At 40.3% G+C, this 23,681-nt stretch overlaps 1 protein-coding gene across 1 annotated transcript in view; it reads left to right on the forward strand.

Moving 5' to 3' along the window:
- Nucleotides 1–23,681, forward strand: part of LOC135301469 (uncharacterized) — a 45,425-nt gene that overhangs the window by 10,810 nt on the left and 10,934 nt on the right. Inside the window, exons 4-6 of the mRNA XM_064421622.1 lie at nucleotides 15,682–15,879; nucleotides 20,468–20,587; nucleotides 21,884–22,004. Of these exons, the coding sequence (XP_064277692.1) occupies nucleotides 15,682–15,879; nucleotides 20,468–20,587; nucleotides 21,884–22,004 (439 nt within the window). The remainder of the gene's footprint in view (nucleotides 1–15,681; nucleotides 15,880–20,467; nucleotides 20,588–21,883; nucleotides 22,005–23,681) is intronic.

Consider the following 23,681-nt stretch of genomic DNA (forward strand, 5'->3'; position numbering starts at 1 on the left):
GGCAGATATGAAGCACATCCCTGTAAAATATGAGTGAAGTGTTGGAAAGCTTTTCTTTTGGAGAATTGAAGTAGCCATGACTCAGAGGCTACTCAGGAAAATATGGTTTTAGCCCTGAGCTCTGCATGCTCAGCTGCTGTACTTTGCTTTCCTGTTTTCCACTATTCCCATGGGCTATCACAGTTTTTCTTTTTTCCTTCATCTTCTGCTCAGTAGGGATATTTTGGGTCTTTTCTTGAACTTACCTGCTGTAAGAACACTGTTCAAAGCAACTTTAGACAGCTTTGATATGGTCCATTTTCAATAAATTAATAGTGTTAACATGCTACACTTCCTAAATTAATTTTCAAGACTTATTTTCACAAAGAGTAGAATTCAGTGAGGCATCTCTGAATATCAGGAGATCTGAAATAATTTCCAGGTTCTGCTACTGCTCTGCTGTGAGCCACTGAGGCAGGTGTCTGCTGTCACAGCTCTCTCACTGTGGATAACATCTGTGTTCAAATACCTGCAAATCTAGATGAGAAGTGTCATGCTCAGGATAAAATGTGGTATAGCAAGAACATGCTGCAATGTTTTATAAACAATTCTGAAATGTTTGAAAGGTAGTGCTTGTAGTACTGGGAATATGCTTTTACTACATACTTACTCTGGGTTTTTTCTTTTTTTTATGTTTTTTGCTCTGAGTTTTGCTGACATCTCCCATGTGTTTCAGGGCACTTGGGGCATGTCTCACTTTTTATATTCACAGCCTGTTTATGAATCAAAATGCAGAGATGGAGCTACTGTCACAAAGCCCCAGCACTTATATCAGAGGTTGATGACATTCTCAACCAATATACAGTAACATTTTGTAAATCACTTCCCCCTAGGTGTTGACAGGTTTCAGGGATTAAAAGTTAATACAAGGTGTATAATTCCATTTCCAGTCTTGCAATCCTCCTATAATAATTATTATTATTATTATTTTAATTTTAAGCTTCTTGGTCTGTTTCTGGGTGGTGCTGGATATCCAATGCTTCCAAGGAAATCAGAGTTGTGCATGCCCATTCCCTCTCTGCACTAAATGACTGGAGCACCAAGCTTTGTGTGGTAGCTGGTCTATGCATTTTGTTTTATTCCAATTAGGATAATTTGAGTCATTTTTGTGACTTATTATTTAATGCAGACTTCTCTGTTAAGTGGCTGAACTGCCTATCACTGTCTATAAAATTTGGCAGAATAACGATGACTGCATTTTATTCTGTTCCTGGGTGTTTTCAGAATTGAAAGCAAATGCAGTCTGTGGTGTTAGGCCTGAATTCACAGAATCCTAGAACAGCCTGGGTTGGAAGGAACCCTGAAGATCATCTCACTCCAACCCCTGCCATGGGCAGAGACACCTTCCATTGTCCCAGGGTGCTCAGAGCCCATCCAACCTGGCCTTGGGCACTGCCAGGGATGAGACAGCCCCATCTTCTCTGAATAACCAGTTCCTGTGCCTCATTATCCTCACAGTAAAGAACTTCTTCCTAATACCCAATCTAAACCCATTTTCTGTCAGTTTTGAAGCCATTCCCCCTGTCCTTTGTAGAAATTCCCACTCATCTTTTGTAGGTTCCTTTCAGGTACTGGGAGGCTACTGAGTCCTTTCTTATTTGTGGTACTTCTGGGTGAATCTTTGTAGAGGAGAACAAATTTTTTATATTATTTCCTTAAATTGCACCCCTGTGTGGTATTGCAAAATTTTGTCTGCAAATTACTGACAAAAATGAGATTTTATAGTAGTGGATAGAAAACTATTGTCATGCAAGACACTGGTTTACCAAGAGTGACTAGAATTTCACTTCCACAGGCTTGGCTTTATCCCTTCCAGAACTGATGTTTGAATAGCAAAGTTTTTAACTTTGGAGTTGAACTTTCCCTTAGAATACAGCAGACCTGGGTTCCACATGTGTCATGCACACCCATTTTACTTTGTTTAAATCTGGTCTAAGTTTTGGGAAGTTTTTAGAAGCAGATGAAAATCGATCAAGTTCTTCATGGATTTAGTTTTCATTTCTCAGGCAAATTCTCTGCTGAGACACACTGCTGTGGGAGTTTTAGAAAACCACAAGAAGAGTCAACTGAACTCATCACTGTATTTCTTTGTAGCTGGTACTGATGTATGTGAAAATTCAAAGTTTATTATTTAAATTAGAAGGTAAAATATTTTTCAGTTTGTACTTAGAAATGATCTTCCTTGCATGTGTAATTTGAGAGTTTTGTTAAAACAATGAAAAGTCAATTCTGTGAAGGCAAATAAGGTTATTCTTTCAAATAAGAGCTGGAGGAAAGGTTCTATACTAAAGTGTCATGTGTTATTTGATGACAGAACATTTTTAAGGTTTTGGGTTTGGAGTTTTTCTAGTAATCTTCAAAGAGCCTTGATATTTTTTCTGTAATTTCATCAATTTCTGCACAGAGAGTAAGTGTCAGAGTCTGAAAGGCAGGACTGCTGGGAGTTTGGGTAAGCAAGGCACAGGTGAGGGACTCTGGGCCTGCTGAGTCTTTCAGCAGAAAAATATATACAAACTGGAGCTAGAGAAACAGCAAAAAGATTATTAATCATAACCTCTGGTGCCTTGTGCCATTTGGAATGAATCTTATTGAGCAACCTGGTGCCCTTTCAGTTGAACTAGAGCCCTGGCCAAATTTCAGATCTGTGTCCTACCTTACAGGTTTGTTTAAGTCTATAACCAAAGACTAAACCTGTGATTCACCTGTTACTTTTAACAGATCCTAGTGTGGCTCTTTTGTGTTAACAGAAGGAGATCCTGGCACTGCACCTTGGCTATCTTCTTTTGTGGAGGTGCTCTGAAAATTTGAGTTGAGTTGGAAAGGAATTCTCACTTTTTTCCAAGTCTGGCCAAATTATTTTCCAGGGTGGAGAACAGAGTATATTTTATTGTAGGAAGGAGAGGCAGTATATCTGGATTAATACCTTTGCTTCCTTTATGGAGTAAGTTTATCAGAGCTGCAGTGGGGATTCCTGATGGTTCATATCCAGGAAGGAGCCTCCCTCTAGCTGAGTCCGTGGGAGCTGCACTAACCTTTGTCTGCTGAAGACAGCTATTTGCACATCTGACGTGCCTTTAAAACGCCAATCAACACATTTTACATTTTCAGTAGCTTTTTAATGTTCTCAGAAGTTCACAGGTAACGAATGAACCTATTTGTAATTCTGGCTGGGGTCGATCTCATTCAGCTGAAGGAGCATAACCTGCAGCTCTCGTTGTTTCCAGAAACTCACAGCATCCATTTTGCACTCAAAACCAGGTGATACCCCTTGGAATGATGCTTGCTTGGGGTGCTGGCTGCACTGTGCCAGTTTGTGTGCTGCTCTTCCACTCTTCATGCACCTGTCCTGGTGGGGTGACAGCACTGGCAGTGTGATGCTGCAAACCAGCTCAGGCACAGCCTGTGCACAGAGGCTTTGGTCCTCTCACTGTGGTGCCTTCATGTGTGTCACTGTCATATTTTCTGAAAAATCCCTTCGCCAGGATTTCTTCTGGGAAGTTGAGAAGCCTCAGAGAGAAATGTAAATAATAATTATCTGATTCACTTCTCCTGTGTTTGGCTGCTTTGGAATGTGGTCTGGAGATGGTTTACCAACAGGTGCATGTTTGATTGGTTCCATGTGAATTGTTTTTACTTCATGACCAATCACTGTCCAGCTGTCTCGGACTCTGAGGAGTCAGTCACCAGTTTTTATTACTCATTCTTAAGCCTTCTGATGTATCCTTTCTCTACAGTTCAGTATAGTTTTAGTATAGCTTTCTTATAATATATATCAAAATATAATAAGTTAGCCTTCTAAGAATATGGAGTAATTTAATCATTCCTCCTCTGTCTGGGGAACCCAGAAACGACCACAAATGTGAATTACGTGGTGGGAGAAGCACAGGTTGAGTCTCTACAGCATCTGCTGGGCAGTGAGAGCCCAGATTAGGACGTGCAGGAGCTCAGGGGTGGCATTGGCTCCCTGGTTTTGTCAGGGTGCATTTGCAGAAGAAATCTGCTCTGGGCTCAAACGCTGAATCAACGGTGCCTATTGAACTTCCACTGAATATTAACTTCTACTGCACTTGGCAAACACACTTAGCAAGGGGTGATCCTGCCAGCCCCAGCTATTGATTGTGAGGCAGAGCTGCTGCAGTTACCTCTGCCAGCTCTGCCTGAGGGCCATGCCAGGTGGGTGCCCTGACAGCTTCTCAGTGTCACAGTGATGAGGGCTTGTGGACTGTTCTTTGTCTGATGTCAGCTGGTTCCATTTGCCTTTTGAGATAAAGCCATCTTTTCTTGCTCTGGTGGTAATTGTTGCTATTGAATCTGGTTTGTGTTGTGCTTTTTCTTTTTTTTTTTTTTTTTGTTTGTTTGAACTATTCTACAATGCCGATTAGATTAAAGGTCAAGTTTGGCAGTCTCTCTCCATAAACTCTAGAGTAAGCCTTTCTGATATCAAAGGGATTGTTTGGATGGAACTAGTGGGAGAATTGGCTCCTGTACTCTTGCTCAAGAGAAGTCAAAAGGTTGAAGTCCACCTAAAGATTCATGTTATCATCAGAAATGCAAATAAAGGAGATGGGAGTCACGAGGCTGGATGAGGGATGATGGGTCAGCATCTTGGGCACTCCCAGGTGATGGCATGAGGAAATCCCCAAGGCAGCTTTCAGGCATTGGATCTAGGGCTACCATAAATTCCTTAATTCAGTGCACTCTCTGCAGTGAATGGGACCACAGCAGAGTGAGTTTTATTGAGATATTTCTTGTCCTCCAGGCTGGAGAGGGCAGGTGAGACATCCTGTGCTTGTATCCGAATTTGCCATGCAGATCGTGCACTCTTCTCCCCTGAAGTAATTCCTTTGACTGCAGTCCACTAATTTACATTTCAGCATCACTGAGCATCCAATGTCCCATTTCATGGCATTGCTTTGTTGAAGAGTATTAACTCTGCAATATCAGAGATGCAATTAATTAATTAATTAATTAGACCTTACCTACATAATGCAGTAATAATAGCCATCACATATTCCCTGATTATCCTTCTTCTCAAAGAAGCTGTGCCTTGGAATGAGTAGATCTGCATTTTTTTAAGTTTGCAGAGGTTTATTTTTGAATGACAGGGCACTTCAGAGCTCTAATTTGCATGACTCTGCTTTGCTGTGATCAGGACTTCGAGGAGCAGGGAAGCAACCTTTGAAAGCTGGTTCACTCGCACAGCTGGCAATAAAAGCTGTGTGTCAGTGAGCATTATGGACCTGATAAGAGTCTGTGACTTGAGCTATATGAAAAAGTGAAATGAACTCACGCTCCTACTGATCATGACGTGCAAGGTCAGGACAAACTACTGAAATATTGGATTGCAAATACGCTCTTGGCAGTAAAAGTCCCGACTCAGTACAGCTTGGTCATTATAGGGAAGCACAAAGCTGTGCAATAAAACCAACACTGTGTTTGAAATTAGCTCCTAAGGAAGGGTTATAAATCTGAAGGAAGTTTAAAAGTGATTTTTTTCCTACTGTTTTTCCTTAGTGTTCTGTAGTTCTCATTTCTGTGCCTTTTTAATTGTACACTTCACCTCAGGAGTGGTCACAGCTGAGGAAGGGGGTCCAGCTGAAGCCCAAAAGATCAATGAAAGGGATGGAGAGGCAATTCCCTTTTCTTTTGGGTGTGTGTTGGTGTCTTTTTTCAATACAAGTGATGAATGTGAAAGCAATAAAGGCTGAGAAGATAAAAAGCTGGGGTTTGAGAGAAAGAGCTACTTCCCATAAGGACACTAAACCCATGAACGTGCTGTCAGTGAAACTGCTGGAAGCAAAGAATGGAGTAGAAGTAAGTTGGGGATTTTTTTGTGAAGCTGCAGGATGATAAAAGCAGGACAGTAGACTTAAAATTGGAAAAAGAAAATAAAAGCAAGCCAGGGGTTAGGTTATATCCTGTCCATAAATTTCATGTGTTCTTATAGCCATTTTTAAATGATTTTAACTCCAGTAAAACAATGGTCCAAAGGACTGAAGACTTTTCCACATAAGTGGAAACTTCACTGAAGTTAAAAGAGCTTTGGTATGAATTCTTCCTGAATGACTAATCATATTTGATCATTTCATTAGACTCCAAGAGGAAGCAGAAATGGTGGGTCTGTTTGTTCTCTCATCTGCAAAAGATGGTGGCCTTATTGTGTTTCAGTGGACAGCCTAAAACTGATTTATGCTCTCAGTTATCTGAATGAAAGGCACTGGCTTTGCTGCTGTTCCTCTAGTTCCTGGATGCTTGCTGCTTTCCTAGTGGCTTCCAGAAATGGAAAACTTGATTAGTAGTGACTGTACAGATAGCTGAAGAAATTACAATTTAAAAAAAGGGAGTGACAGGTCTAGCCTGGAACACAGAGCAGCAGAGCTCCCTTGATTTAGGAGTCAAATGGCTCAGGGTGGAATTTGTTCTTTCTTTACCCCACAATGCTGTGTGTCAAAAGGACATTAAAAAAGGAAATAAAGCCTAGGAAAACCAAATCAACTTAATTCTCAACCCTCTTTAGGCACAGCTGCAGCAGTCCTTTTGTGCTAATGTTAACTGGTTTGCTTGTGGCTGCAGTCACTTCACCTCTCCTGTTTGCTCTTAAAGAATGAGAATTTGAACTGAATTTGCTGGGAGATGGACTTCCAGCTCCAGGAAGGAGGCTTGATGTTCTCCCAGCCCAAAGGTTAAGGCTCTAATCCATCCCCTGGAGCTAAAAGCAAGGTGGTGCTAAACCCTTCCCACTCCTTACAGAACATAATTGTTGGGATATTTTGAAATGAGTAAAGGTTACAGTTAAAGGCTTCCATTCACACATCTTCCCTGTTGGCTCAGTTGCTGCCATTGTTCTGATTTTGAGATCACAAAGATTCTGTAAAATCATCTTATTTGTCATGACACTACTGCTATTCACAGCTTGGGGAAACACCATCCTCCTCCTCGTCTTCCTCCTCCTCTTTGGCATGGCTGTAGCAGTTACTGAACTTGAACTCACTGTCAGTCCTTCATCAAAATCCATCCAGGGTGCTAAAAGTGCCTCAGCTACCAACGAGTGGGAAACATTGCATGGATATGTGTCTATATATATTATATTATATGTGTTTATATTCCATTGCATGAATATGTGTGCACACAAATGTTCCCCTTGGGTTCCCTATGTCTGTTACTTTGACTGAAAACCAGATTTATGAGATCAATTGAAAGAAATTACAGAAGAAATTGCTTTCTTCTCACATCATCACACTGTTTTTTCTGAGCACCTCTGGTCTAGATCTTTATGTAAGAGCTTTTCTTTCCTGCTCATCTGTCCAGCTTTTCTGTCTATTATGCCACAGCAGAAAGGATACAAAGAAAGTTCTTGATTTGCTTAACTGAATCAAAATCAAGTGTGGTTTGGCCACGTTCATTTTAGGTCTCCATTATCATGATGTGCCTGGCCTTTTTACTTAGCTAAATTGCTCTGTGGTTTGAGTGGTGAGGAAAGAGTCCTGACGTGTTTGTGCCGTCCAACTTTTCAACACCATCCTCTACATTTCTCATAAGAGCACACTTGGAAAGAAAAATCCCTTCTTGCCACGTGCACAGATTTTAGGCAGATTTTTCCAAGAGCAGGCACCTTAAGAGAGCAGGAGCTGAAGATTTTTTGTCTTCCTGAAGGACTGGTTGCAGCTTCAAAGTATAGTTTTATCAAATATTTAATGTAACCCTATACAGCTGTTAGTTGTTTATACAAGAAGATAGAACTATGTAATTTAAGTCAAAATTGTGCAAAGCTGAGCCAAAATATGTCCATAACTTGCAGCTCTAAACCTTCTTGTCTCAAGGCTATCTTCAAACAGAAGCCATAAAGTTCAGTCCTATAATTTTTACTGATTATATAGTTGATGGATTTTCCAGCCTGATAATTACTGAATTCAATGTGCCTACCAAGCTCCTGTGGCCCACTTCTTACACAGGTAACACTGGCAGATTTTTAATTAGCTGGCCTGAACCATTAAGGACATTTTCTATCCTGTGGAATAAAGTTTGTGGGCTAGCCCTGTGAGTCAGACAGTTAAATCATTGGTGTGTGTGGGATTCCAAACCCATCTTTGACCCAAACTCCTGTGCCTGGGAAGGAAAGGGAAACCCACAGCAAGGCTGCAGAGGGGTATCAAAGCTCCTGAGTCCTCAGGCTCACTGGGGAGGCAGCAGCAGGAGATAAAAATCTACCAGGCAGTTCAATCAGTAGCTCAGCAGTCCCCAAATTCCCCAGCTTTGTGTATCAAACCCAAAATCACAATTTGGCAAAAGACTCGCTCCTAACAAACCAAAACTTTTGTTGCACTTCTTTCACTCACCCACCCTGCCTTCTGATGGATTTGTTAGAAGATGGAATGTAATTCTGAGCACAAAAGTTAAAGTTTTGGAAAATAGGTTGGGTTCTACTCCACAGTTCTGACAAAGAAAAATCAGACCTTAATTTCTCTGGATTTTAGTAGGGGGCTTTGCTAGTTAGGGAGTACACTGACACAAAAACAGCCATGAGTCTTTCTATAAAAGTGCCTTTTAGGTATAATTCACCACTGCTTTTTTAAAGACGTGTTTTAAACACTCTGAGGTTTAGTCAAAATAGTGGAAAATTTGAATATATATATTCTTATTGGTCCAAGAACAAGAAATTTCAATGTAAGACAGCACAGATAACATGATATCTTTCATTGAAACAAGAATATTAATCTAATCTTTATATAGTAATGCATCCAGAAGCAGAACTTCTGGGCCTTTGAGCTTGAACTTTATAAAATATTCGTGTTCCAATAAGAAGTATCGCATTATCTACCTTGTCTATTTAAATGTGTGTTTTAAATGATGGATTAGTGGTTATTTTGGGTGCATTTTTACTGTGTTATTATCTTGAGTCTTACTTAACTTAGGCAACTGTTTTCAAAGCTATAAACCTGTACTCTTTATATGCCAAACTGAACCATGATCTCCTTTTTTCTCTAGGTTTTAGTCACACTTTCAAATGGTTTACACAGTCCCAGAGTGTTGTATTGATGTATTCTTGATTTGGCTTTATTATATTTTACTTACTTTTGTCAGCAAGAGAAAATACTTTCAAGAAAAGAGAACAGCTTTTAAAGAATTTTATGCAGAAAGACAAGGGAAAAATAATTAAGAGCTCACATAAAATGATTATTTCTGGAAATGTGTTATCTGTGGAGACACCACAGTCATTTCAGTGCAGCGGAAAGATTGTGTTAGCAATCACTGCCTCTATCAGATGCTGCATGACTGATAACATTTGTGGATCCCAATCCTTTGACTGCAGTTTTTGATTGTTTGATTGATCAAAAGCTTTTGATTTTTGAGACTAGGAGTAAAAGAGGAGTAATTGTGGCAGAAGGGAATACTTGCCTAGTACCCTGATCCTTTTAGTGGTGGTATTCCCAGGGATCAGGCCTTGAAGGGGGGCACTTAGATGCTTAAATAATGCAGTTCCTGACCTTTTATCCCCACTGCAGTGAGGGTGTTGCCTACTGCACAGAAATGTACTAAACCCAGCAGATTTCTCCCTGAAAAATCTAGCTGGGAAATGTTAGATGTGTAGGTCAGCATTTAATTTTGCCATTTGATAGGGGAATGAGAAGTTAGAGAACTTTTCCAGCTGCACCAGTCTGGGTTCAGAGAGAGTTTGAAGAAGGGATGCAAATTTCCCTGTTGCACTGACAAGGAAATCCTAAGCAGAACTACCTTGGTAGCTTTTCCCAAGGTTCCACCAGGGGATTTTGGAGCTGCTGCCAGGCTTCCCTAAGAGACGGGGGCTGTCCCAGAGATGTGCAGAGCAGAGCATCTCCCCTGCCAAGCCTGACCACTGTGTGGGCTGTGGCAGCTGGCTCTGGGCCGTCTGGGGAAATGAAGCTTGCAAGGAGATTTCATCACTTCATGGCCACAAAAGGCACAGCCCTGCTGGGGGAATGGCAGAGGGCTGCAAGATTTCACTGGGGCCTTTATATGGTGTTTTGTTTTCTTTTTTTTTATCAGATGTTTTTGGGGTGCTTCAGAAATCTGACATCTCTGGAAAATACTTATAGGTTTTAAGAGCTGGTTTGCTGATAAAGAAATTAAAAATTACAATATGTCTGAGTACATACAGTGTTGATTAAGCTACAGATGTGTGGTTGGACAAAGACAATATGCAGATAGATTTCCCCCCTTTCCCTACTTTTTCCCAAATTCCAGTTGAAATAGTAGCCCACTCTCTGGAAGCACAGCTTCTCCAAGAGCTTTGTATGTCTGGAGAGCTCAGCACGGTGCACTCCTTTGATTTTTGATAATGGACTCCTGATTTAAAAATTTAAAATTTTTAGAAAATGTTTAGAAAGGTTTAAAAGGTTTTAAATAGCTTGAATGGCAAGAGATGTATGCATCTATAGCAGTCCTTTCTGGTAAATTCTGCAGTAGAAATTCATCTTCGACACTTTCAGGAGGTGCTTTCACTTTGTGATATACCACAGAGTAAGCTCTGTAGGTTATCTGCACATATCCTGTGCAGGAGCCAGTGCTAGGAAACAAAGAACAACTGAAACTGTCAGGAAGCCAGCAGCAAAGTTGAAACCACAGGAAAAAACTATTAGGAACAATCCTAAAGTTGCCATGTGTGCCATAGATCTGTTAAGCACTGTGTGAAAGCTTGAACTGGAGCTGGGAAAAACCCAAAATTAATCAGATGAAGGGATGTCAGTGATCAGCTGCATTATCCCTGCTCAGCTGTCAAATGCTCCTGGTGCAGGAATGGGATCTCAGCAGCTGAGCAAGGAGCTGAGGCTGGGAGGTGTAAGGAAAAACAGCATCTGCCACAGAATTGCTGCTTTTGTGGTTTCCATCCCTGCTGCTCACTTTTGGGCTTCAGATGAGGAACCTTTGGGGCTCCCCTGCATCTGTGGGAAGTGGGCAGACCCTGCTGCAGCTGGGCTTGTGTTTGGCAGCCTGAATGTCACATCCTCTGTGACACTGGGGAGGGGAGTCTGCAGGAGAAGCTGCTTCCACCTACATTTATCCTGGCTCCTTCCAGTTATCCATTCCTGGATAAATTCTCCCAAACCTGGTGCCAAAACTGTAAGGTGCTGGTCAGTTTTTGTAAGTCTGCCTGAATGACTCACCTCATTTCTCAGATTACTGATAAAACAGGGGGGAAATCAAAGAAAAAATCATCCTAGTAGGATTGAAAGCTTTTGGCTAGCTGAACTGTCATTTTGTAGGCACAATTAATTCTGGCTGAGGTGGGTCTGTGAAACAAGAGGCTGAACTCATGCTGAGGTGTCTTGGGTTGGATTAGGGGGATTCAGGTTGATGAACAAAGTCCTGACTGTAGGAATGAATGAAAACCTGGCCTCAGGCTCCCCATTCCTGACTGCAGCAGTTCTTGCCTCTGGATGGAGGGCCCTAATATGTCAGTTTGCTGGAAAGCAAAAGAAAGGGCAAAAGGCTACTCTAGTCTTCCAGTGAGTGTCCAAAATTTAGAAAATTTAGTAAGGGTAAGGAAAATTAATGGAGCTATTTGATAGCAGAGTTTGTAGGTTGTTGGTATAATGAATTTTATATATTTCTATATACATATATAGATACATACATATATATACACACACATTATATATATGCACATTATATATAATATATATTATATATAAATCATATATTTTATATATTATATATTTTATATAGTTATAGACTATATTTGGGACAGAGGTCTCCCAAAGCAGTAAATTCTTCAGTCACAGTGCTTAGAAATCCTGTCAGAAAGTTGCCTAAGGGAATTGGGGATACGATATAAAGTAGTGAAGCAAAGACCATGCCTGAGAGACCTTAAAATCTACTTTTTAAGGGTGTGTTTGAAAACAAGGTTGTTTTTGGAATCAAAGCTAAACTTTGGGCATCTAGAATTAAAGGAGTAAAGGTGGAGTGCAGGGAGAGGTTGGAGAAATGTTCAGTCCTGTGGTCAGGCTGACTTTGTCAACACCATGTTTTCAACACAACTACTAGTAATTTGAGTCATGTATACAATTTGCTCTTGATATGTGCATACTTTGGAAGAGAAAAGTATGGTAGTTTCACTATTTTGTTAACTGCTATTAGCTAATAATTTTTTCCTATATATGGCCTGCCTAGTTTTTTTTTTTTTTTTTCTGTATTAGTTACAAATCTCCCCTTAAATTCTAAGTACAAAACCCAATAGAGGTCATAGTAAGCATTGCACTGTGTCATCAGCTCCTACAGCACCAAAACCCCCAATTAAATAGAGACAGGAAAGAAAGGGAACAGCAGGATAATTTTGATCAGTGCTTCTTGTTTCTATGACTGACCAGCAGAACCACAAGAAAATCTTTTAACCTTTCTTGCTGCAGTGACAAGACAACTTCAATACTTCTACTGAACTTCATTTGGCTCAGTAAATTCCTATAAAGTGCTTTGATCAGTTTGTTTAAATACAAGGCATGACTGAAGCAAGGCCTGCTTTTGATGCTGTGTTTTCTAGTGCTGAGATGAATGCTAATAGAAATAAAAAAAAGAGGGATACAGGAGAAAGTGTTTTGCACATTCCCTGTATGCTTTATTTTCCTTATTTTTCCCCAAGGAAGGAGAAGTGTAATGGCAAAAAGTAGAATATTTAGCCAGTTTTTTACAGAGGAGAAAAGCAAAATTGCTGACTGAAAAGTAGGACAATTGTACCAAAAGTAGGGCAGCTTACTGCACATTAAGTACCTTTGGATTATGTGCATTGTGCCACGCTTACTTTGCACACACAATTAGTTCAAAGTGGGACTCCCCACACGAGTTCACTGAGGAAGATTTATCTCAGCAGATAAAGCTGCAGCAGCACATCAGACAGGGTCACAACACACCCGTCAGGAAAATAATCTGGAGAGCAGCTATAACTGGCTGAGCTCATGTGGAAAAGGAAAATGTCACTGGTGCTTAGGCTTGGGATCAAATCAGATGGGAAAAATGGAGATCAGTGATGCTGGAGCAGGTCACAGAGATGAAAACTCTAAAATTTGTGCTTGGAATGCCTGCACAGCCTGCAAAGTTTTAGTGCCTTTAAGGATGAGATCATTTCAATGTTGGCAAAGAGTGCAGAAGTCAACACAATGGAGAATTTTTTAACAGATTTTTTTCATAAAGGGTTAATGGATAAATGACTTCAGGTGGCACTTGGAGGGCAGTAGTCCCAGGCACCCTTGTCCAGAGCAATGGACCTGCAGTGTATCACATGTGGGCTGATTTTTACATTCCATAAAGAAGGGTGTGGCAGCTGTGTCCTCTCAAAGTACATGGTCCAGGTAGAACATTCCTGGTTACACCTGGAAAGGAGCCCTGCTCCAGAGGACAACCTAGAGCTTTGAGTTTGGCTTCTCACACTGCACATGGAGGGTTAGCAGGGCATCCTGAGGCTTCAAGCAGAGGCAGAAACCCAGCATGATCTGAAAACTGATTTCCTGACACAACTCCTCAAATGTTTTATCCTGTTCCTTTTGAAAGTTGGCTTTCACAGAAATATCTGTGATTTTATTCATCTGAAACATGAACTGACAGTGCAAAAGGTATGTGGGAGAGGGGAGGTGAGGGCATATTAGGATGCAGAAACTTGGTATAACTGCAGTGCACCACTCCTTTCTTTCAAAATAAATGGGTATATTTGCAAGCAGGGCCTGCTTGGCCTGTCTGTCTGAACCAGTGACCTCCCAGTTTTGTTTGTGCACAGTCAAAATGATGCTTCTCTTGGCAAGGAGGAAGGGCCAGGGCTCCTTTACAGGTTTATCTACAGATGTAATTTTAAAGGTGAAATTTCCCTCTGTCTGTGTCAGAAACAAATGTCAGCATCCAAGGCACAGAAAGCATTTTTTCCCTTTTTTCGCATAATGACTATCTGCATCCTTCTGCAAGTGAAAAATTATCACAATGTTATTTTGTTGGTTTTGTTTTGTTTTGTTTTGTTTTTTTGATTAAGTTGTTCTAACCCTTACCCTGTTACTTTAAAGTTGATTTCTGTTCACAGTACCTCACTTGTGCAGCAAGTAGCTTCCACTTCTTGTGATTTTGCAAACATGAATGCATTCATTATGTCTTGATTAGGTGCTAGAAGGTCCAGCCACAACTATTTAGTAAGGCAGAATAAACAACTCCATTTCTGTATCTGTGCAACTTCATCAGTGCTAAGGAGTTTTACAAATGCATTGAAATCATCTCTGATTTGAGTCAAGGTTACATAAATTAAAGCTTATTTAAAAATAAGGAGTGTTCTTTCTGGCCAGCCCAAATCTCCCAACCCACAATGATACAGACTGTCATACATACAATATTTCCTCTGCTGAGCATGATATAAATTATTGCTGATCATATTCCCCTCTGAGTGATTCTTGCCTGACTAAATTTACAGTGAGCAGAGATTCAGTTTTAAAGGAAGTTAATGGTGTGGGGAAATTAAAGAACCATGGACCACAGCTCTGGTGAAGATTTGGGCTACAGTTATTAAAATAGTCAGAAAAGTAGGTAGGTTTCTGCAAGCTGAAGTGTCAGGTATGTGTAAATAAATAAATACATTAGACTGGACACCTCAGCCTTCAGATCAGACACCATCCCATAGTGACTTTGTCTGTTTTGACCTTTGTATGATGAGGATTTTCAGGGGAAGGAAGGTAGTTCATCATGTATGTGCTGAGTAAAGAGCTTCCAAGCATCATTTCAGCAATGCCAGTATCTGATTAGACCCTTTTACCCAGGCAGTTAAGCCATTTTTTTCCCTGATTGATGACCATGGCTGGAGCTGTCTCCCCTAACTGGGGAGTTACTGAGGCACTGAAGGGGCACAATCATTTCTCTGTAACTCTGGGAATCTTTCTTTCAGCTGGTGCTCCCCACTCTTTAATGAGTGTCCATTAACCATGTACTTCTCTTCTTCCGTGTTTTTGGAATTAAAAGGATTCCTTTCTTCAGTTCATAGGAGAGGTTTGCATATTCCCATATCTGGAAGTGTCCAAGGCCAGGCTGGATGGAGTTCTGGGCAGTCTCTTCTGGTGGAAGGTGGCCCTGGCCATGGCAGGGGACTGGAACTCGATGAACCCTTTCAACCCAGACCATTCTATGATCATTACCTTATTGGTTATGGTCCTTATTGATCCTATTGGTTATGGTTGATTATGGTTCTTATTTCTAAGAATAAAAACCACTGCCAAACATGAACATTTCAAACAGATGCAAGGATGCTTTGCTTTTTCTCAGCATAAGGCTCCTTGTAGAGTGAGGAAAGCTCATTATACAGAATAAAAGTGGGATCTGTTGACAGGAACTGCAGTTTGAGTGCTATCAAACATACCTTTATTCCTTTTTCCTCCCAGTCTCTTTGCTTTCACATGACTGCTGTTCAGGATTTCACTTTCAAATAAATATTTGGCACTTGTATCCAAAAAGACAAACAAATACACAGAGAAAAATTTGCCTGAGTAAGCGAACACTCCTATTCAAAATTCTGTGGCTAGATGAACGGATAAGTGACAACAGTGATGAATAAATAGTGCCTGGGCCTGCCAAAACCCAGCATTAGAAAGTATAAACAAAGCAGCACAGAAAACAGATGGATTCATTTTAAGTTTTATCCTTTTTCAGTCAAGAGATGCTAATGAGGCCACTTCACTTTGCACCGTGACCCTGGCACGGCGCGTGCCAGCACCAGCAAGGGGATGGACTGGAGCAGCTGCCCTCCCCAGGGCCAAGCCATTATCACCAAAACTGCAGAAAACCCCAGATCTTCCTGCTGAAGAATGGCTGAAGAGACCCAGCACCGTCCCAGCCACGTCACTCCAGGTATTTGTGAGAATCTGCACTGGATTCATCGCAGAATCCAGTGGGAATTTGCTTGCTGGGGCTGGCGGGGAGAGGAGGGGGTTGGTGCCGAGATGAGCTGAGTCTGGTGAGGTTTTACAGGCAGGGGAGCTGCTGCCTGCTTGCTCTGAGGGTGGCCAGAGCTCGGTGGGTATCGGAGGCAGGTGCAGGCAATAGACACCAGTGCCATATGGCAACTGCTTCCTGAGGAAATCAGCCTTTTGTCTGCTCCTCCTGGAGCCCACGGAGCAAAGGCTGCTGTGAAAAAAACCCCATAACTTTCAGGGGTTTCAGTTTCAAATTGGTTAAAACAAATTTTGAGTATAACGAAGTTATGCTTGAAATAAAACTCTGAATTTGAAAATTATGTCTGTTTGGCAAGCTCTGGTGCAAATACCCAAAATATAATATGTCTGGACAAAAAGCCAAGAAAAAGCATGTCTTTGTCTGCACATGTGGACTTGGACACTGTTTCTAGAAGGAAATTATAAGAGAAATAACATCTCCCAATGACAATTGCCTATTCTTAAAGTTCTCAGGGGAAATTTCTAGCAGTGGGTCTCAATTTTCTTGTGGTTTCATCCCCCCCAGAGCCTGCTGCTCTTCTGCAGATTCTCCTCCCTGTGCTGCACCTCCCTGTCTCTATCTCCTCCTTTCTTGTGCCTCTGATGCTGTTTCCTTTTAGGAGAGTTGCTCCCCTGTTTTGCCCCTCAGTTTTCTCCTTGCATCATTGGCAGCTCAAACATATTTATTTCTATTAACAAAAAAAAAAAAAAAAAACACATTATAACTCCTCAAACACATTTATTTCTATTTAAAAACTCATTTTATAGCAGTGATGTATCCAACCCGTGCTGCTAACAGATGAAATTACTTTTCCTAGAACTACCCAAAGTCACTTTTCACACATATTTTCCTTCCAGCCACTGTGAAAACTCCTTCTGGTCTTTGGTCCTGTTCTGGGAAGCTCACATGTGACCCAGGTGTAATTATGGCCTTCACAGCCAGCACTGGTGGGATTGTTGGGACACCTGCGAGCTGGAATGTGTCTCACAGATTGGAAAACCTGTTTTATAGCCACATGAAAGGTAAAGGGAATATAGAGCTGTAAGATTATTTTAAAGACAAGCCAGGAAAAACTATGGCTGTGACTTCTCAGCAAGCAGGGAATTTAATTCATAAAACAAATGTGTTTGAAAACAAAAAACCATGATGCTCCCTGCTTTCTCATTGATTTTTCATGTCATATAACTCACCTTTGGTGCACTCAGTTATCCAGAAAGGGTTTTCGTACAGTAAGCTATTCATGTGTACACACATATAGATATTTGAGGTATAATTTCCCTGCAGTAACTTTGTATTCCTGCATGAAGCTAAATGAAGAATTGACCCCAATTCTTTGACTGCACAAGAGCAGGAGGCCTAATGGCTCTCCTGTGCTTAGATATATTTGCTGAAAGGAGTTTAATAACATAATAATGTTGCTGCCTTCCGCTGTCATTTCTTAGGTTTTCTATCATCTGGTTGATTGGAAAACATTCCCAAAAGAGTTCTGGTATTCTAGTCCATTTCCTAATCCAATAGTTTCATTACTTATGTAATTTTCCTCGTCCTGTGGGGGAAGGACATGTATATTATTGTTCATTCCATGCAGATTTGGAAATCAAAATCATATCATAGTCCCATTTCCCATCCTCCCCTCTCCTTGATTCCCTTTTAGCTGGTCACTTGGATGCCATCATACTTTCTTACCAAGGAAGCTGTGTTATCAAATAAATCAAATTTTTTTGACAAACAGTGGAGGCTTTAGGAGATTGCACCACGTTCACCACCCCAGCTGCTGAGTTTCCCTGATTGCTGTCGTAGTTTTGTTGCACTAATCAGCCACAAGATTATAATAGTCATGTAAGGCAAGCAATTACTAGGTTTCCTGGGATAGTCCAACCACAGGGACTATTCCTAATTTAAAGGAGCTGTAACTGCCAGTGTACATGTATGTATTTCTCTTAAACATTTCTAACTATAGTTATGAAGTGAAATAATAAATTGTATTCCCTCTTGTTCTCCTGCCTAAGCCTGGAATTACTGACATCTGTGTATCATTTCAGTGGTAAATTACAGCTGGGACATGCTAACCCCAAAGTGTGAGTAAGAGCTGCTCCTAAATGATTGGAAACTTCTTGGCAATTTATCGTTGAGTTACAATAATTAGCTTAGTCTTCATTCTCTTCTGATAGCTGAGTAAAATTTGTGCTATTTTCTCAGCACCAAAGTTGATTGTTTAATCAGTGAGAAGAATGTTTTTTTCTGGTGAAGATTAGATCTCAACTAAGCCTCATTTTTTTGTTAATTGTCTCTCTCTTAATTGACAACTTCCTCTCCTTCTCCCCTTCCCCCATATAAGCAGAGGAGTGATGGAAACCTGGAATTAATATTTCCATGGAGATGATGTAATTTCCTGAGTTGCTCCAAAATAATCTGAATTTCAAAACTCTTTTACCTACTAATTTGAGGAAAAATATAATAAATAATACAAATATATTAATGGCTAAAACATATTATCTCATTTTAGATAGCTTGTGCCCAGTTCTGTAATAATGTATTTGTGCTTGCCTGACAAGAAGCACAATGCACAAAAAATACAATGATGAAACTCAAAATTTGTGCTGTTTTATTTTGTGGAAGTCTTGCAATACTTGCTGCCCCATTTCCAATGAGGAAAATGGTTTACTCTTACTGAAATTGTGGCTGGAATGAGTTTCCATCCATAATCTCTCAATGCAAATAAATATACACACATTTCTCTACGTCTGTGTTTATACATACATCTATCTATCCATCTAGAAGTATGTAAATATTTTTATTTTAATGACTCAAGCATGCAGTTCAGTCAGCCTGCCCATGCACTGAAGTGCTGTATTTGCAAGGCAGGGAACTAAATATTGAGAGAATATGTTCAAAATTGAATGGCCTATGTAAGGTTTGTTTTAAGCTAGACTGGATGTGAAAAAATATCTGTTTCATATAAAGTATTAAGAGGCAAAAGGGCAACAGTGGCCATGTAACTGAGCAGCTTGTTTTACTTCAAATACCCTGGAGCAATATCTTCTTCCCCTACTTCTACCCATCCTTTCATTCTCAAAACTGATTCTAAAGATAGGTAGTGTCAGTGTTTAAAGTGTTGTACAGTTATTTTTATATAAATGTTGTGTAAAAGATCATTTTTATTATTACATTAACATTAATTTCTATGTGTACATTTTTGTCAGTTATCAAATGTGAAAAAATTACTGTTATGATCTTCTACTAAAGTGGGAATATATTTCAATTGTTCATGATCAGTGAATGATAACAGCTGATACCATAAGTAAACTGATCATATATTATTCACTTCTGTGCCAAACATTTTCAGAATCATAACTCTTATCTTAATTTGAGGGGAAAAAATTAGACACTGGATGAAAATTCCTTCACTTTTATTAATAAATTAAGATTTATAAGTAGACTGATTAAAAAATCTGTTGGGTGTGTATGCTCCAAATATTGTGCTTAGAAACCTTTTCTTCATGGAAAGTGCAGGACAAACAGGTGGGTTTGATCAGCTACAATTATCTAGAGAGAGTATTTGACTTTATATCTGCAGATGATTTATCTTAGAGTATTCCTTTGCAGTGACAGTCCAAGAGCAGAAATGTGTATGCAGGTAGTAACTGTACCTGTGACCACAAATGTAGGATGCAGCAAAATCTCATTTTCCCTTTGTGCTACTGCAGTCTGGCATAATCAGGAAACTCAGGAATATTTCATGGTATTCTATGATGTATAAACTATTTTTGTATCCCGAATGGATTTTAATGGCTTTGAAAGAAAAGTGCTCCTTGTCTATCTCCTGTGTACACAAAAATTCTGAATGTTACCAGACTGAGATAGAAATCCTGAATATTTAATGAGGACATGCTACTGACAACCCAAAAAAAAGCAAAAGAGGCTGCACAGGACTATTTTACCATCTTTCTCCTGTTCAATATTTCAATCTTGCTCTCTAAACTTTTTAAATAGCCTTTCTTATTTTAAAATGGGCTGAATGTGACTCTGGTGATGTTGGCATTGAACTCATAGTTGGGTCTTCAGTGGGATTTTTTATTATTTTGTTTTTGTTTTGGGGTTCTGGTTTTTTGTTTTGTTTGTTTGTTTTTGGTTGGTTGGTTTTTGTTTTGTTTTGTTGTTGTTTTTTTTTTAATCTTGAAAGGCAAGTTTCACTCTGACAGTAAATTCCACTCTGGTGGTCAAATGAGGGTGAGTTCTTCCACCATTTAAGACAGAATTTGTTGGGGTTTTTCAGTTTGCTTGGTGATTGTTGTTTTGGTTGTTTTGGTTTGTGTTTATTGAGGTTTTTTGGTTATTTTTTGGGGGAAGGGGGTTTGGATGTTTAGGCTTTGTTGTTTTTTTCTTTTTCTTTTGTAATGATACTTCCATATTTTCTGAAAGTACTGCTGCTTTGCAGTCTGGACCGCTATCTGTTCATTTTTATTTTCACGGTTTCCTTTTTTGCATTTTTAATAAAATAAAGATCCCAGATAATATCAAAGCAGGTCTCCAGGTCTCCAGGAATATCTTCATTTCAGTCTCAGATGTGGTGATATCTAAGCACTGGCTGGGAACCTCTGTTCTCATCAGTATACACCAGCAGGTGAATTATTTTTTTGCTTTTGGGGGAAATGTGATTGTTTGTTTACCTTCCTTTTTTCACTTCCTGGGTCTTCAACTGAAGTTGATGAAGCACTGTAAATCCCACTTTGTGTTTTAAAGCACTTACCCAGACAAATAATATTAACAAAATGAAGCAAGCCTGTTCCAAAGAAATGAAGGGGGAAAAGAAAAAGACATTTGAGAAGTTTGAGAAGTTGTGCACTTTCTCTCCTGATCCTGACATGAGCAACAGAGGTCCTGTTAGAGCACCATAAAGCATTCTCTAAGCTAGAAGTCATTCTCTTTTTTAATTAAAAAGCTTTGACCCCATATTTTTCCCTACAGCAATAATCTTCCATTCTATTACCTTTATATTTCCAAAGTTTGTATTCTGAAAAACAGAGTGAAGCATAAATTGTATGCAAACAAAGAAAACCTGACCAAAAAGCAGCCTTTGAATGTTTTTTGTTAATGTTTTTTGATGTTTAAGATGACAAACAAGTGCTCTTCATAAAGGAAGGCAGCAGTATCTGTCTCAGGAAGGGTAATGAGATTTAAATGGCATCCTGGACATATGTACATCATCTTGGCTGAATCTCCTAAAAAGTGAATACTGAGGGGGTTGTTCCTGCCCTTAGAGCCCCTCCGGAGAGCAGTATAACTTTCAGCCTTGATTTCAGGAACTGTACTGCAAGAGCAGACTGCCATAACTCCTGTGGCTGTGCCTGATACCCCCTCCTAGCTAAAATAACACAGGCCAGGTCAGCTTCAGGTGGGGAGGGAGAGGGGAACAGTGATTTGACATGCAAATTGCAGCCTAGCTTTAATTAACCAAGCTCAGCACTGCAGGATTTAAGTGGTGCCTTAATTTTTAGCTTTAATATTTTTCAGATTGTGTGCTCTTTCAGTGTGTGGGTCTGAGCTTCACATGAGGGGATGGTGAGCTCTGTGCACAGAGCAGGGAGACAAAACAATTCCTGCTCCAGCTGGGCACCAAGGACAAATGATCCCAATCTCAGCCCCAGAGCACAAACCCCGTGGGCTGCAGAGAGAAAAACAAGCAGGATGGGACTGCAGGGGCTGCAGCTGGGATTGGACACTGAACTGCAATGTGCACATGGAGCAGAGCTGAGCCCAGGGAGAGACCCCGGCAGCGCTCGTGCATTTTGGGAACATTTGGGTTCATCTTGGGGGCAGCCCTGGCTGGGCTCTGCTGCTGCCCAAGGTGCATCCATGGAGGAGATCCTTTGAATCAATCCCTGCTTTATTCATTAACTCTGTCTAATCTCTTTTCCAGGTCCTTCCCAAGGCATCCAAAGTGCCTGAGCTGGTCCCTGCATTGCTGCCTGGAGGAACGTTGTCTGCTCTTCCCACAGCTGGCTGGAGGATTGACTGGAGATCAATCCCTGAGGATCCAGGTATCCTTGGAGACCCTCTTGGACATGCCAGCAGTGACAGCACGCTGTCCTTCCATGCCATGGGATGTTCCAAGCTGCAGGAGCAGCCCCCTGGTGCCCAGCCCTGTCTGTGTGACAGCAGCCGTGCACAGGGACACGCCGTGTCTGTGTTTGGTGAATGTTCCAAATCTGGGTCCAACAATATTTGCTCGGGCACGGAGAAAGTCTGGGAATTTGATCTTGGCATGTGCCTGAAGCCAAAAATACAATGCAGCAAGTGGGCATGGCTGAAATTCAGCCCTGTTATCCCAAATGTCACTATGAAGGTTCTCAGGGACTTTCAGGCTCCCAGTGGACTCAGTTGTGCCAGTGGTGTCTGAATGTAATGAGCTGGACCTGTCAGATGCAAGTCCCAGCCAGCACATTAATTCACTAGCTTTACAGATGTGACTCTCTAAAAGATCTTTGTAATAGAGATTTTTGTGATTTAGACTTTGAATTACTACCCTCTGCAGTACCTGTCTCGCAGTTTGTGTGCCATTAAACATACTTGTGAGCATGCTTAGGAATGTAATTAAATTGCTATTTAAATAAATTAATTGTTACTGGAGGGGAGTACTTTATTGTCACTCAGGAAAACCTATTCGGAAGTGGGCAACAGTCTCTGATTTCTCAGTGCTTTAGCAAAAGTCCTCTCAGTTTTTCTGTAAGATAAGGTAACAAAGGCATCCAGAGTGAGGGTGTAAACTGACATTTTGTTTGTTCAAGGAACAAACTGCACCTAGGCTGGCCCTCAATCCACAGTTATCTCTTCAGAGTTTTCCTTTGTATGATAGCAGATGCCAAATTCAGCTTTTTAAACCATACCTAGAGTGAACACCTAATAGCTTCCTGATTCACCACTGCTGCATGTTTCAAGCTTTGCAGGTAACTTCATTTTTGAGACTGAAATGCCTATTTTTATTTATTTTTAATCAATGGTGTTTAGATCAGTATCTGCTGCCTATGAAACTTGTTTGGATTAAGATTTCATTACGAATTTGAAATGGCCCAGATTCATTTAAGAGGTTGCCTCAAAATACCTCTGATAGACTTGAGCAATTTATGATTATATTTCAGAGCCAGCTGCTGACTACAGAGTAAAATCAAAACCACCTCACAATTCACAGTTTTGTTTGGCTTAAGGTTTAAATCCAGTTCACAGAAAGGAAGGGCTGAACTCTCCACCCCAAGATTTGCTCATCTCTTTTTCAGTTGTAAAATACTGAAATGCAATTATTATTATTATTATTCATGAATCTAAATGAATATGTTGCTTTTCTCCTATACAGGACCCTGTTTTAACTAATAAGTCCTTCTGTAATTATCGTGGATGTGCTGTATTGCTAAAATATTCAAATATGAATGATATTACAAGGAGTTCTCTGGGAGGAATAAGGAATCATGCCACAATCATAAAGAGATCACAGTTTATAGCAACTGAATGCAGATACATGGAAAAAGGGGAACTAAAATGTTTGGGATTTGTTCCAGTGTCTGCCCAGATACTCTTTATTTCATCAGTCTTTGTGGAGCAACTTCACAGTTGTTTCACATTCCCAAAGAGCAACCTAAATCTCATTCAATGTACACCTGTGTAAAGCAGATTTCATTTTTTAAAAAAGTGTCTAGTTTATTCTTTTACTCAAACAAAATGCA

The sequence above is a fragment of the Passer domesticus genome, chromosome 5 (assembly GCF_036417665.1).
Source record: "Passer domesticus isolate bPasDom1 chromosome 5, bPasDom1.hap1, whole genome shotgun sequence".
Classification (NCBI taxonomy): domain Eukaryota; kingdom Metazoa; phylum Chordata; class Aves; order Passeriformes; family Passeridae; genus Passer; species Passer domesticus.